The sequence below is a fragment of the Chamaea fasciata genome, unplaced genomic scaffold (assembly GCF_029207755.1).
Source record: "Chamaea fasciata isolate MVZ Bird 193981 ecotype frontalis unplaced genomic scaffold, bChaFas1.0.hap1 SCAF_27, whole genome shotgun sequence".
Taxonomy (NCBI): Eukaryota; Metazoa; Chordata; class Aves; order Passeriformes; family Sylviidae; genus Chamaea; species Chamaea fasciata.
In genome coordinates, this window is record NW_027094112.1 from 1,396,345 (window position 1) to 1,411,753 (window position 15,409).

A 15,409-nucleotide genomic window follows, 5' to 3' on the forward strand; every position below is an offset into this window, starting at 1 on the left:
ACCCCACGGCACAGAACTCCCTGTGAGCTCCCCAAAAGGGACCAGCACCAACACCTCCCACCCCACAGGTCTGTTGGGCAGTGGGGACTGTGCCCTGTGCTGCAGGTGACCACATCCCCACTGTCACATCGCCCTCTCTGCCAGCCGTACTCCAAACCACCCTGTGGAGTGGTGGGATGCCCAGCTTTGGCTTTTTCCTCTTCCTGAAACCCGTAGATGTGGAAGCAGAAAACAGTGCTCCAGCCCCAGGGATAAAGCCCCACAGCAGGTTCAGGAAGCACAGAGGTCGTTGGCCAAGGACACTGTGCCAAGTGTTACCTCACCTGCAGTGGTGATGCTCTAGGGAGAGGCTGTTTATTGGAAAATTATTATGTTGTTATGCTGGAACTGAAAAATTGAGAGTGAGGAGCAAATCTCTGGGAGTGCAGGGTGGGAAGTGCCAACACCAGGGCACAGCTCCTCCTTCCATGGATGCAGGGCAGCCCTGGACATCCAGATCATGATCATGCCTGAACAGCTGCTCAGGGTGTGAAACCCCTCACTGAGCCTGGCCTTTGTTCCAGCAGCACCCTGATGCCAAAACACAGGAGAGGTGCCTGCTCCCAGCATGGGATCTCATGACGATGACCTCGTGATCCTGCATGGGATGACCTGACACGGGACAGGCAACGTTATGGGGGAGCTGGGAGCTGCCTACAGCCTCCAAGACTGTCAGGGTTCAGGGGGAAATTCAATTCTGGAGAGGCTGGAGCAGGTCTGAACAGAGCAATGAGAGGGGAAAGGCTCACACAGGGCCAGGAGAGCTCTGCCAGCACATGAGGGGTCTCCTGCAAAGCAAGCTGGGGTCAGAAGGTGCCAGCACGTGGCTCAGCTCTGTCCTGCCCCTCAGTGCTGCCCAGCAGGGTCAGGATACAGCCAGAGCATTTGTACTCTACAACAGAGGTGTCCCTTTCCTTGCACCCCATAACAACTCTCACAGCAGGGACAACCCCACAGATCTGACCTGCCCAGAGGCACCAGCCTGCAATCTCCCCACAAAAGCACTGCTCACTTCTGGAGCAGTTTAATGTTTCTACCAAACACAAGATAAGTGATGAGGAAGGTGGAGCAGGAAAAAAAAAGAAGAAACGTGCTGGAAAATATGCTGAAGCAGCATCCAAGTATTTAATTCAGCAAGGCCAGAACAAGGAGGAGCTGGAAGGAGAGCAGGGCTTGAAGAAATGCAAGTGGAAGGTGTCCCTGGCCAAGGCAGGGGGGTGGAACTGGATAATCTTCAAGGTCCCTTCCAACCCAACCACTCTATGCAACCCCTAGGCTGAGCAATGAGAAGGTTATGAAACTAGGGAAGAGTGGATGGAGAAATGTTTTTTGAGGGATGAAGCTGGGAGATGCCTGTGGATGTAGCACAGAAAGCCAACGTGATGGGCTGCATTGCCCTGGGGAGCAGAGAAGGATGGTTTGCATGGAGCTGGGCTGGGGAAGCTTTTCCTCTGGATAAAACCTGAACAGCAGCAGAGACTCTGCAGACAGCACATGCCGGGGAAAAGGATTCCCATCTATCAGCAGAGCCTGTGTGGAACACCAGGAGATGGGAAGCATTCCTGGTGTGGGAACAAGCAGTGGTTCAGGGTGAGCTGCTCCACAAGAGGGGGTGAAGAGAAGTGCCCCCCTCTTCTCCAGAAGAGCATGAAGGGGAGCAGGGAGAGGAGCAGAAGCAAAGCCACAGCTCTGAGGACCAGCAGCTCTGAGGACCAGCAGCCCATGGAGCTGCTGAACCATCCCTGGGGGGAATCTCACCTTCCCTCCCACTGCCAGGAAAGGGCTTTGCCTCCACCCAGGAGATGCTGGACACGACAGCAGCAGCAATCCCCGCACAGCGCTGCTGACACCACTATTGATTTTGGTGACAAATGTGTGATGGATTTTTTAAGTCTCTGGGGAGGAGCACGGGCAGATCCTGGCCACACTGAAGTCCTGGGATGAGCAAAGCCACCTTGGAGCTGCAATAAACACATCCAAACTGTTTGCTATCAATTTTAACACCACAAACTGACAGCACCAGGAGAATTCCTGAGCACACCCCAAGGGCTGACACTGGAAGTTGCCCTTTCCAAAGGGGACAGAGACGCGTTCCCAGCTCACCTGCACATTGGGATGCTGCAGGTGTCAGTTGTGACAAACAAAATGCTCCCCTCATACCCTGTCAGCATCGCTTTGCTTCATAAATCAGACCTGCCAACTCCCAGCTTGGTGCTAATGAGCTCAGCCCAACCACAGGCTCACAGGTGAAAGCGCTGAGAAAATTCCTCCCTGATTTATGAGCAAAGCTGTCGTGACCTGGAAGAAATCAGGGCAGCAGAAGGTGGGATGAGGTTTTGCATTCCAGGTGGCATGGCCTGGGGAAGCGCCCTGCTCCAGACAGGAGATGAAAACCAGCCTGGGAGAGGAGTCACCAGCATGAAGGAAAATGCTGGAAAACCCAAAGGTCCCACTCCCTACACCCAGAGAAGCAACAATTACAGGTATTTTCCATTTTAAATCTATTTGGAAAAGCAAATACCTTTTTTCTCCAGCATAGCTGCACCCCCTAGATACTCCCCAAATTAATAACAACGCCCCACCAGTGTCCTGGGACAAGCCACCACCATCCAAAATCTCAGCTACTGCAGCTGGCCTGACCCACGAAGCTGAGAGGGCTGGAGCAGTTTCAGCCCCAGGAAGGGTGAGCTGCCAGCCCAGCTCACATCCAACAGCTGCACTTTAGGCCTCTTTCCTCCCATATCCTTTTGCATTCCGAGGTGCATTGAGAGATGAAGTGACTGGACAAAGGCACCTTGGCTGCACTGTGCAAAACATCTCCCAGTTTCCTGTGGGATCACCATGGTCTCTTTTCTGGCTAAGGAAAACACTCCTCTCCTCTCCTGGGAAAGGCATCCCCACCAGCATGGTCATTACTCAGCACTCCAATCCCTCCTTTCCCATTACCAGGTGGCTCTATGAGTAGAAGACAAAGGCTCCAGCACCTATCACTGCCCAGAAAACAACCTCCGTAACCTGAGTGATCTTGAAAATACATTTTTGGAAGCACTTAAAGGCAGCAGCTGGGCTTGTTGAGGGTGAGACCTGCTCAGACTGACTGTTCCACCAGCTCAGCCCCTCGAGAGGCTGGAAAACACCAGACTCACCCAACAAACTGGTGCTCAGCACCCACTAATCTATCCCTGGATCCATGGGTGTTGCCACTGTACCCCCAAAGCTGAGGGAGGAAGCACAAGGGGAACAACTCCAGCTGTGGGCAGCTCCCTCAGCCTGGTGGGAGACTGAAAGTGTCAGATGAGGAGGAGTGGATCCCTGCTCCGTATTTAGTTGCTGGAAAATCCTTCTGCCATCCCAGGAGCTAATCAGGCATGGTGCTTAGGCTGTAATCTCTGTAATCTCGTTAGGGCCTGTGGCAGGGAGGGAGAGAGGGAGGATCTCCAGACAGCAGAGCTCAGCTCCCAGAGCCCAGCACGCTCCTTACACCTACAACTGAATCCCACGTGCTGGAGCTCAGTGCTTGTCCCAGGAATTCCTTCTTGTGGCTAAGTGCAGGCAGAGATTGCCAAACCCACGGCTGCCCCTCTGGAAAAGCCCCTCTGCCCCCTCTCACACCCCATCCTGCAACAACCCAGCTGTGCCACAGGGTGCTCCCAAACTCTTCCTGCCTGAAACAGCTTCCCCAGGTCGTTTTGACAACAGTAGAACTGTTCCACGGGACTGGGACACTCCAATCCTTGCTGTCACCACTGCTCTCGCTGCCTGTGAGGTGACAAATCCCACCAGGCTGAGCCCATACAATGTTCCTGCCTTTCCAGAACCAGGGAATAAATCTTCCACAGCCACCAGGGACACAGCAGAAGCTCTCTCCACACAAAGGGAAATATGAAAACTAACAAAGCGGGATTATTTTCTTTGGAAAAATCAGCTCAGATAGCCAGAGCAGAGAGCAGTGCAGCCACATCCCAGTGCTGACACAGGACTGAGGCTGAGGAAACTCAATTCCTCTTTCCTGCCCTTAAAAGGAAAGGAAGTATTGCTTTCACTAAGGAATACTTTAATGTTTTAAACCTCAGCGCCAAGATCCAGTGACTCCCAGCCCAAACTGGCACGGGCAGAGCTCTGAGTGTGGCTCTACAAACCCTGGCAGCTCAAATACCTTCCCCTGCCCTGTTTTTGGGGACAGTGTCACTGGGGTGACCGGAAACACTCCCACAGCCTGGTGTAATGGGATGGTATGGAATCAACACAACTAATGACTGTGCATCCAGTATGAAAACCATCCTCCTTCCCACCACTTGGTCTCTCCCTGGTGGGTTTTGGGGGGACAGGAGATTCGCCAGAGAGCTCCAACCCCGCCTCACACTCCTTATGGTTGTGCCCACCAGCCACGCTTTTGGTGTCACTTCCTAAGCTATCCAAACTATTTCCTACTGGATATTCCCCAGGCTGCTTGTGGCTCTCCAGCTCCTCGAGAAGGTCAGTGATGCCCATGCCAGGACCCGAGGAGGGCTCCAGAACACACCTTTTCCTGGCAAAGGGCAGGAGGAACCGCTGGGCTGGGGAGCAGCGGTGATTGAGCACCGCGTCTCCTCCGCTCGGCTCTGGCTTCCACAAACCTAATCATGTCAGAGGGAAAGAAAATAAAAATCTCCCCAAGCACAGCTAAACCGATTAAACTGAGACACGGTGCCACATCCGGGAGGCAAATGAAATATAAATGGGCAGCTATGCTGTCATAAAAAGAAGCCTCTGTGATATTTCTTGTGTGACCTTTCATTCGCTTTGGTTCCTGGGCAGGCGGGATTGCCCATGGAAAGCTGCTGATGGAGGGAGAAGGTCCCTCCAAGCCCACGGCCACTGCTGTGCAGGGCTGGGGAAGCAGCACCAGGTGAGCAGGAGGAGCCCAGTGAGGCTCAGGTGCAGGAAGAACAAAGTACAAAACCGCCGGAAACCTCTGGAAAGCCACACGTTGAAGTTCCCCATTCCCAGCAGGAATGAGGACGAAGCCTCTCCCACAAATCCCAGGCATGGTGAGGCAGCTCTGCACCGTATTAATTAAGGCAGTGAGTAATGAGGGTGCTACGTGAAGCACTGCAGCTCTTCCCCACTGAGATAAGAACCTGCCTCGCTCCCTGCCTTGTTGTTGTTATTCCACCATTCCATACCTCTGGAGGCTGCACTCCTCCAACCACGAGACAATGTAGGCAGAGCTTTGCAAAACCCTGGGCTGTGTTTAGGATAACGACGGGATGAGTGTGCAGAAACCCGGGATTATTGCAGGGCAGAGGGATGCCACATGCTCCGGAAAGCAGCATCACGCATCCAAGCGTGCCACCACCCTGGGTGTCACCGCAGGGATGGAGATGCCATGAATGGGCTGAGGCTTGTGCGGGAGGGCAGAGGGAATGTAGGGAGACACACCCTAACGCAAGGCCAGGAAGAGCTGCTAACTGGGCCTATTTCTGTCCGAAAAAGACACTCGCGGCCCCGTCCCGGCCGCCCCACACCACCGCAGCCGTCACCCATGCACACCGCGGCCGCGCCCGACCCTGCTGAGCTTCGGACACGCTCCCGCAGCGGGCGTGAATGGGCGCCGGCAGCACCGCCCCCCCGCCAGACTGACCGGCGCCTCGACCAATCGCTGCCCGGGATGCTGCCCAGCGTCCAATCAGCGCACCCGAGGGGCGGGGCGCCCCTCACTTCCCGGCCGCTCCTCGCCTCAATGGGCCCGGCCGCTGCCGTGGCACGCGGTCCCGGCCGCCGCTCACCCCCGGTTGGAGCCATGCTCCGCCTCGTTCTCGCAGTCGCTGCAATGCTCGTGGTCGTTCTCTTCCGCCGCCAGCCGCGGAGACCTCGCCGGTGGCCGCCTCACTGCTGTCTCACTGTCGTCCGCCATCTTGAACGGGGCCTCCGCGCGTGCCGCACCCCCGCAACAAAGCGCGCCGCGATTGGGCGGCGAGCCGCGAGGCATGCCGGGAGTGGTAGTCTGCGTGGGCATGCGGGGGCCGGGCTGCGCTATGGCCGGGACTACAATTCCCGCCAGTCTCAGGGGGTGTCCAGGGGCGGGCCGCCGGTGGCGGGAGGGCTCCCTCACACCGGGCAGCCGCGTGGATGCCCCACCGGGCGGAGAGCTGCGGCCTGCCCCCCCGCTCGCCCGTTCCCCGCCGAGGCCGAGGTGCTCGCGTCTCTGCTCGCTTCCGGCTTGAGGGGTGGGTCGAGTCTAATGAGGGCGGCGCCAATTGGCTGGGAGAGACGCCCCTGCTCCCCGCCAGCCAATAGGCGCGCGGGACACTGCGGCGCGTGTGAAGCCGGGCAGAAGGTGAGTGTGAGGGCGGCGGGCGGGGGCCATGGTTGTCCCGGTACCCCGCGGGCTGGGTGGAGGTGTTTGTGGCGGCCGCTCTTTCCCCGCCAATTAACGATGTACTTGGTGATTCTTCCCTTTAACTACAGCCTCCTACGGCCAAACACCAGCTCTCTCAGCCTCAGACAGAGACGAGGATGGGCTCAAGAGGAGGGCCGGGTGTAGGATGGTGCTGGAGGTCACGGTCCAGCTTTATCCCCAATCCCTGTGCTTGCCGGATGGATGGATTGAGGCTGGCAGCTTGTGCTGTGCTCAAAACCCGCAGGAGTTGGGACATGGGAATTTTTGGGCACCTGATTCTTTGAAAAATATTTCTTCAGTGCTCTGGGTGTATCTCCCCATTCCTCGCTGCTGGAGCAGCTCACCGAGTTTTCCACCCTGACCAGCCTCTGTGGCTCGTGTACTGTTTTTCCCCATGTCTGGTTTAGTTGGAACAGGCCAAATATATCCCCCCAAAATGGCGTATTTGGGGGAAAACTGGTTCTGGCTCCTGCCAGTAACACCTGCAGGAGCGGGCTGGCCTCTCCCCTCGTGTGCAGTTCAAACCCGAGCTTGTTAAATATTGATGCCTGAGGTCTGTGCAGGCCCTTGGACAGCACAAGTGTTCAGATCCCCAGTTGGCCCTGGTCTCCAGGATAACCCTTCCAAGGGCTGCTTTCCCCCTGCAGTAATTCCTGTAGTCGAGGCATGCGATGGAGGGACAGAAATAGCAGGGTTTTGGGAGCAAGTCCCAGCTGAGGCTGGAGGCCAGAACGCTGGGGTTACTGCAGTTAAAGCCCTGCGTTTACAAGGGCAGGAGAGTTTTTAGGGTATTTTTACAAAACAGGCACATGGAGCCTCCACTGCTGTGATCCGGATCCTCCTGGTGCAGTGTTGCCCCTCACAGGCTGCAGCAGGGGGAGTATAAAGTCCTGGTGGGAGGGTAGGATTTTAACCTTTTGGCATAAATAAACAGCCCCTCTGTCACTCCAAGCCCTCCTGAGAGGCTCCCCGTGGGGTCCAGGTCCTGCTTGGTCGTACATCAGCCTCGCCAGTCACTGCTGTTTGCTGTTATTACTTTGGCCCTCTCTGATTCCTTTTGGATCCCTCCTTGTTGCTGCTGGAGCTATCCCCATCTGTTGTCCTGGTGTCTGGAAAAGGGAAGGAGCACGTGGTGCTGCTGCAGGCTGGGTCGGCGCTCGGTGGAGCTGCTGCCTGAGCTGCTGGCAGGGGCTGCTGCTTCTGCTCCAGCTCTGCTCCTTCCCTCTGCTCAGCCGCCTCCAGCTGCCACAGGACTTGCCCACCCCCTTCCTTCCCCCCAAACTGTGGGTTTGGGTCCCGTTTGTAGGACTGAATTATGACTAAAACGCCGTCTTTTGTTATTTTCTAGCCAACGGGTTGCAGTGCTGTGTTTTCACCCATCCTCAGCCCCTCGGCAGCCCCGTGTTCCCACCTGCTGTCCTCGGGTGCCACTTGCAGGGGACAGTGTGGGCAGTAGGTACCTGGTTCCTTTATGTGCAGGGTTTTGGGGGGCTGGTGATGTCTGGAGGGAGGGGGGAGACCAGAGCCAGGTTAGGCAGAGCGATGGTGACTGAGATTGCTGGGGTTGGGCTGCCAGGAGGGAGCAGGATTTGGGGGAGGAGAAGCCAAAGAGTGACTACCAGCAGCCGGTGGCTCCTGGCCAAAGGTGATGGAGCCAATTCCTTCCCAGATGCAACAGCCACAGGCTGGGCTGTGGGAAGTTCAGCCCCTCACCCGTGGTGTCACCCTGGATGAGGTGACAGCAAAGCCAGAGCAGCAGCTGTCCTTGGGGGTTTGCACAACTCAGCTGCACAAAGGCCTGGATGCTCTGGGCTGGGGCTGCAGGAGGGACTGAGGCTGCTGAGGCTGTTGTAATTTTGGGATGCAGATACTCACAGTAGCCCCCTCAGCTCTCTGGAGCTGCCCCTATGTGGCTGAACCTTTTGGATTTGAGAGCACACAAGCAGGATTTATAGGATTGCGGGGCCTGGATTGAGCAGGGCAATGTCTGTGCAGGAGCTGTGGGAGCAGCATTACCAACCCTCTCCTGGCCTCAAGGCCAAGGATGAGCACAGATCTGTGCTCAGGGCACCAGTTTGCTGCTCAGAGCTGTGATTTCCCTGTCCTGAGGGCTGCCAGTGGTGTGGGAGTGGGATTCACGGAGTGCCTTGTGGGCCCTGGGTCCCGCTGGTGTCAGAGGTGGCTGAGCTCCAATACCCAGCTGCTGCAGGGATTGAGCAGGGCTCTTCCTCTCAGGCCTCATGTGTCCAGTCCTGGCTGAGGTATTATTTGAATTCTGCACTTTTCCACTGCTCCTGGGTCACCCTTGACAAACCTGCCAGAAATTTCCAGATTTCTCTGACCAGGTCCAGAGGATGCTTCAAGGGCTGGAGCCCCTCTGCTCTGGATCCTGGCTGGGAGAGCTGGGGGTGTTCATCTGGAGAAGAAGTGACCAGGGAGACCTCAGAGCCCCTTCCAGTGCCTAAAGGGGCTCCAAAAGGGACTTTGGACAAGGGCCTGGAGTGACAGGACAAGGGGAAATGGCTTCCCACTGCCAGATGGAATACTGAGAAGGGATTCCTCCCTGTGAGGATGGTGAGGCCCTGGGCCAGGTTGCCCAGAGCAGCTGTGGCTGCCCCTGGATCCCTGGAAGTGTTCCAGGCCAGGCTGGACAGGGCTTGGAGCCCTTTGGGATAGTGGAAGATGTCCCTGCCCATGGCAGGAGGTGGAGTTGGATGGGCTTTAGGATCTCTTCCAATCCAAACAATTCCATGATTCCATGACTCAGGGTGCTGTAGATGGGACTCTGGTTTGATGAGTGGAGATGCTAAAGGGGAAGGAGCTGCAGATAAACCAGCTGGAGGAACTTAGAGCTGGCTCAAGTGGCACATCCAGAGTTGGGGGGGGGGGGGGGTCCAGAGAAGCCTCGTTTAATCCAACACTGCCCTCCAGCCTGTGGAACAAGATCCCCAGCCCAGAGTGTGCCAAAATCCTGCTGATGTCTTAGTGACATCCCGAGAAAACAGGAAAATGAGCTTTGAATGAAGTTGCCTGCTTGGGACTAAATAATTGATGTGCTCAGCATGAACAAAATGGCCTTGTCCTGGCACGTTTTCCAGCTCTTCTCCTTCCCTTCCAGAGCACGATGTTCCTGGTGGGACTCTCGGGTGGGATCGCATCGGGGAAGAGCACGGTGGTGGCGGTGCTGCGGGAGCTGGGCTGTGCCGTGATCGATGCCGATGTTATTGCCAGGCAGGGTGAGTTTTCCAGAGCTGCTCCTGCTCCCTGACGTTCCCCTGACAACCGGGATCGCTGCCGGGAAGCGCTGACGGCAGAGGGTGCTCTGGGTACATCGGAGAAGGGTTTCCCTCCCACCTCCCAGTCCGCGGGGCTGCGGAGCAGCTGCCCCGGGGGGGATTGGAACTAGGATATATTTTTACTGAAGAAAAAAAGATCATGACCTAATAAACACCGTGGGGAGATTGTGCTCTGAGTTTCCATCCCCTGGCATGTGTTGCTTCCCAGCTTTTAAAGCCAACTCTGGGCAAAAATAAATGTGGTTCCCTGGAAAGTGGAATCCCTTGGCTAGTCCAATACACCCCCTGAGCCCCAGGACACCCATCCTGTCACTCAGTTACATTGGTGGCTGAAAGAGGATGTCCCTCGGTGCTGGATGTTGTTTTTCTGGTGATACTGAGAGATCAGACCACAAAATTAATGTGCTCAAAAACAACAAAAAAAAGAGGCTCTGGAGATCTCAGGTTGGGGGGAGTTTGTTCCATGTTCCTGCACTGCACAGCTGCCTCTTGCTGCTCTCAAAATGTGCTGCTTGGGCTGGAGAAAAGACCCAGAATCCCAGATCTGTTGACTTAGCAGGACCAGAGCAGACCTTGTTTTCCATGTTTACCTGTGAGATGTTAATCCCTTTGCCCCACCAAGATAATGAGGAGAGCCGAGGTTGCCTGGAGAAGCTGTGGCTGCCCCTGGATCCCTGGAAGTGTCCAAGGTCAGGCTGGATGGAGCTCGGAGCAACCTGGGATAGTGGAAGGTGTCCCTGCCCATGGCAGGGGGTGGGACTGGATGAACTTTTCCCCAGAACCAGTCTGGGATTCTGAGGGCTGTGGGTCCTGCATGCCGCAGGTTTGGGGTCTGCTGCTGAGCCATGATGCAGTGGTGTCATTTGGAAGTGCCTGAGCTTTTCTATTTGGTGAAGAACTTACTGTGTAGCCACTCAAATCTGTGATGCTTTAACATTTTATTGCACTGTAATTCCCCTGGAGGTGCAGGAAATTTGCTGGAGGTGCTAAAAGCCCTCAGAGACGGTAGGAAAACACTACAGATACTCTGTGAAAGTTTTCTGCCAATCGCTTTATTTTGCACCAATTCCTTTTTTATATGTGTTTGTTTACTATATGGATTTCACCCATCCTGAGACTGCCTCCATGTGATATTCCACGGGAGAAAAAAATTGGTCTTAAAGACTTTTATGAGGTTGGCCTGAGGTTACAACCTGTGGCAATGTTCCTGGATTTGGGAGAGATGATTATCTGCGGTCTGTCCTTCGCTGTGGTTACCCTCAGCTGGAGCTTAATTATGGTTTTATTGCTTAATCCTTTTTGTTGGTGATTTTTTTTTGGTGGCTTTAAAGTTATACACTCCTGTAACGTCAGAGCTCCTGCAAGGGCTGATTGGGGATTGAGCTTTTAGAAGGTTTTTTGTTCATTTTCCTGAAGAATTTAGTGACTGATGTGAAAGACAGTAAAAAAACTCACCTCGGCAGCATCCAGAGACAAGTTGCAGCAGGGAGTATTCACGTAGTGCTGAAGTTTTCAGCTGGTCCTGGTCCCTTTAGGATCTCCCTGCTCAGTCCCTGGTGGGAATTGGCTCAGCCCAGCTCCTGCCCCAGCCTTGGCATGTGGCCATCGCTGTGTCCTCCTGCCCGCCCTGCTGACTTGTCACCCCCTGCAGCAGCACGTGCCAGGAGGGTTGTGGTGCTGAATTAATGTCTGCAGAACTTTGATCACCCAGGTGTCAGCCCTCAAAGGGACCTTGGGCTGGCAGGAGCTGCCGGGCTGTGCAGATGTGGTGCCAGGACAGATGTGCTGGAGGCAGATGTGCTGCCACGGGAGCATCAGCTCCGTTAGTTAATGAGCAAACCCCATCTGAGGGTGATTGCTGATGCAAACACCAACTGTGCTGTAAAACTGGCTCTCACCCTGGCTGTTTGATGTTCTCAGTGGTGCAGCCCCACTCCAAGGCCCATCAGCAGATCCTGCAGCACTTTGGCACCGAGATCCTCCTGGAGAACGGCGAGATAAATCGTGAGGCTCTCGGAAACATTGTCTTCTCCCAGCCAGAGAAACGGCGGCTGCTGAACTCCATCACCCACCCTGAGATCCTGAAGGAGATGCTGAAGCAGGTCCTCAAGTACTTTGTACTCGGTAAGAGGCCATGTCCAGCCTGCCGGGACTCCTGCTTGGGCAGGAGCCATCCCTGCTCCTTCTGCCTTTGGTTTGAATGTGGGGAGAGAGACAGGGATGACAGAGAAAGAGAAGGGACATTGAGTGACAGCCTTTGTGCTCTGCCTCCGGTGGCCTTTGGTGTCAGTGTTTGGAGGATTCATTCCTGATTCACTCCTGCCTTTCACTGCTGCCCTTCACCACTTTCCTCTGTGGTTTAAAGTGTATCTGTAGGGCCTGGGAGCAGCTTTGCTGAGATTACCCACCGGATAATGTCACACTCCCGAAACGGCCAAATATCCCTCCCTACCCCCAGCCTGCTCCAGCTTCAGTGCAAGCTGTGGAGCCCTTTGAGCATCGATAAGGTGAGGAATGGGCTGACAGCTGTGGCTTCCAAAGGCCCCCGTTCCCCCTGATAAATGGAACAAATGCAGCTGTCAGGCTGGGCTGGGGAAATGCCAGATAAGATCACCAGCTGTTCCAGAGGTCTCCGTGTAGACAGACGGATGCTTTAATAGAGTCAGTCTGGATTCGTGGTGCTTATCAGAGCTGAGCCCTGTGAGAGCTGAACAGGCTGGGGCACCACGGGGCCGAGCTCTGCTGCAGGGTGAGGAGGAGGAAGCACAAAGGAAGCAACAGGCAGGAATGCCAGGAGGCAGAGCTGGAGTCTTGAACTCGGGGCTGCGGGCTCAGGAGGCGGATGCTGTCCTGGCCCTCGGCGAGAGCACTGTGTGGCTTCAGCAGGCTGCTTTGTCCTCATTAGTCAGGATTTAATGATTTGGGATAGCTGGATGTTGTCTCTGAGGATCGCTGTGTAAGGAAAGCTCTGATCGATCAAATCAGAGGACAGCGAGAAGCCTCTCAGGGCAGAGATGCTGGTGGAATGGTGGCTCCTTGGATGATGATGTCTTTGTCAAGACTTTATCTGCTGTGCGCAGTTCAGTTTTAGGGGGGTTATAAAGAGGGGACACCAACAAAACCAAAGGTGTCCCCTTCACACAGGGGAGTGAAGTCCTGACTTGGAGCTTTCCCCTCCCCTCACCCTCTCCCCCATAGTCAGCAGGGCATCTCCCACCTCCCCAAACACTGGCCAAGGGCAGAGGCACGGGCAGAGCCAGGAAGACAGTGACTGACTGTGACAAGCTCTGTCCCCTGCAGTGACAAAGGTTTTAAACCAAACTCAGCCAGTTTTGGTGAGGGTTCAGCCCTTGGGCTGTGCCTGGAGGCTCCCCCGTGTTTCAGTGTCACAGCTGCAGGAGATCTGCAGGGACTTCCTTGCTCTCCTCAGAAAAATGGAGCTGTTTAGCCAAAGCTTTTCATGAAGGGAGGAAGGCTGAGCTGGGAAATGTTGGCTCAGATGGCTGCAGCCTGGTGAAGTCTTGGACAAGAGAAGGACTGGAGAACAGATCCTGCTGTGGGCACTGCTTCCCGGGAGAGGCCAGCACAGCACACGGCTGCTGCTTTTGCCAGCCAGGCACTGCTCCTCTCATTTCAGCTCCTCATTATATTTCTGCAGTTTCACCTTTGGTCTGGAGCAACCAGGTTAGGGCTGTTTTTTTTTTCCTCTGGAAACTTGGAATGAAACCATTTCCTCCCTGTGAGAGGGAGGAGGGCCAGCAGGCTCTGCTCTGCTGTAATTGTGGAGCTGTAGAGCTCCTGCTTGCTTTGCTTTTCCTGGCCATGGTATGTGTGCAGCATGAGGGATTTGGGAATGGGTGTTAACACTGTTCCCTTTTTTGGGGAATGTTGCCATTTCCACAGGCTACCGCTACGTGATCCTCGACATCCCTCTGCTCTTTGAGACCCGTGGATTGACCAGGTTTATGAAATACACAGTGCTGGTTTATTGGTAAGTGCTCTGGGAACCACGAGGACAGGGACAATGCCGCGTCTCTCAGAGGGGACCATCATGTGCCTCCACTCTGGTGAAGGTTCAGCCTCAGCCCTGGTGCAAAGCCCATTGAGCACACCTCCCTTTATAGTGCATGAGGACCTTCCTGAGCTTTCCCTGGAACCTGGCACCATCACAGAGTGGAATTCACTGCCTTTGGGCCTTCCACAACCCATGCTCTATCAGGGCAGGATTTGGGGCACTGCTACAGGCTGTGCCAGTGCTGAGAACGGCCCAGGCAGTGGTGGCTCTGCTGATCCAAGTGCAGGCTGACTGTGTCAGCAATGACAGGGGGCACTTCTCTCATTCCCATTTTACCCCAGTGATTCCCCCGAGGAAGGCAGATCCCTTGTTCCCTCCCACCCCCAGCTCAGCCCCGTGCTCCGCCTGGCAGTGACCCCCCGACGCAGCTGGGGCGGCTGATGAAGAGGAGCGGGCTGGGCGTGGCCGAGGCCGAAGCTCGGATCAGCTCCCAGCTGCCCCTGGACGAGAAGCGCAAGTGGGCGACCCACGTCATCAACAACTCCGGGGACCGGGAGAGCACGCGCCGGCAGGTGCTGCGGCTGCATGCCCGCCTTGAGGATTCCCTGGATTTCCTCTGGGCACGGCTGGCGGTGGGCGCGGCCCTCGCCGGCTTCGGAGGGCTGGTGTTCCTCCTCATCCGGCATTTCATCTCTTAATTCACCTTTTCTCTTAGTCAGGGAAGGGGCCTGAATTTCCCCCTTTGAAAAGGGCAGTGAAAGGCCACCTCTGTTAATGAGCTTTGCCAGCTGAATGCAGACAGCGGCATGAGGCGTCTCCTTGCACACTTCCCAAGGTGAACACAACCAGAGGTTTTTTCAGGCACATCCTCCCTGCTCAGGTTCTCACCCACCAGCCGTGCCTGTGGAATGAGACCCTTGTCCCCATGTGGGTCTCTATTGTGGGACTTCAGTGATCTGAGGCACTTTAATCTGGGACAATCTCACTGTAATCTGGGACAATCTCACTTTAATCGAGTACAATCTCACTAATGTCTTCCAGGACAATATCCCTAGGGCTGGGTGCCTTCTCAGGCCCTGTTACTGCCTCCAGTGTCCCCTGGGTGATTCCCCGTAGATCAGCTCTCCGAATCCAAATTTAGATTTGCGATTTCCCCTCTTTCATGTTGATTTAATGGAAACTTGTTAAATCAGTGAAGGGGAGGACAGCACCTCGTTCACATGGATCGGGTGCTCAGCTGGCTGCTCCTCCCCCCTTGCCCTCTGTTTCTGTGGCTTTCACTCGTGGGTCACCTTTGGCTTTGGATCCAGGGGTCTGATCCACCCTGGAGCAGGCTGATACCTGGGCTCTACCTCGTTCAAACTCATTTCCTGCTGTTTGCACTTCCTTTGGCAGCAGTTTCCCAGTGGGAGAGCCGAGCCTGGGCGAGGCGGGTGCTGGGTCTTCACTTTTGTTTTAATAAAACACTGAACAGCAGCTGCTTTGCATCCCGTGGCTGCTCCTGAGGCTCTTCCCTGCTCCCAGGTTGTTCCTATGCCGGGGCACGGCTGCGCTCTGTAAAGTTCAGCACACGCAGGAAGAGCTGCCGGCCGCTCCTGCTTTTCCCAGTAAACATCCCTGAGCTGCTCCAGGAGCTGCTTGGAGCATCAGCTCTGCCGTGCCCTTCCTTGGGAGCGC

General features: G+C 55.5%; 2 protein-coding genes across 6 annotated transcripts in view; one reads left to right on the forward strand and one right to left on the reverse strand.

The window, feature by feature from the left end:
* The window catches only part of NMT1 (N-myristoyltransferase 1), an 18,621-nt gene extending 12,497 nt beyond the window's left edge, over nucleotides 1–6,124 (reverse strand). The window contains exon 1 of the mRNA XM_066205292.1: nucleotides 5,808–6,124. Coding sequence (XP_066061389.1) covers nucleotides 5,808–6,037 — 230 coding nt within the window. The 5' untranslated portion in view covers nucleotides 6,038–6,124. The remainder of the gene's footprint in view (nucleotides 1–5,807) is intronic.
* A 58-nt stretch (nucleotides 6,125–6,182) lies between these two features.
* DCAKD (dephospho-CoA kinase domain containing) lies at nucleotides 6,183–15,409 on the forward strand. Of its 5 annotated transcripts, none has more exons than XM_066205294.1 (6): nucleotides 6,271–6,358; nucleotides 7,770–7,877; nucleotides 9,540–9,657; nucleotides 11,638–11,841; nucleotides 13,621–13,708; nucleotides 14,145–15,409. In XM_066205294.1, the coding sequence occupies exons 3-6, from the start codon at nucleotides 9,546–9,548 to the stop codon at nucleotides 14,428–14,430; spliced, it is 690 nt and encodes a 229-aa protein (XP_066061391.1). In that variant the 5' UTR covers nucleotides 6,271–6,358; nucleotides 7,770–7,877; nucleotides 9,540–9,545; the 3' UTR covers nucleotides 14,431–15,409. The 5 variants fall into 5 exon arrangements, with proteins under 5 accessions (XP_066061390.1, XP_066061391.1, XP_066061393.1 ...); XM_066205296.1 differs by having other exon boundaries at nucleotides 7,770–7,873; XM_066205293.1 differs by lacking the exon at nucleotides 7,770–7,877 and having other exon boundaries at nucleotides 6,183–6,358.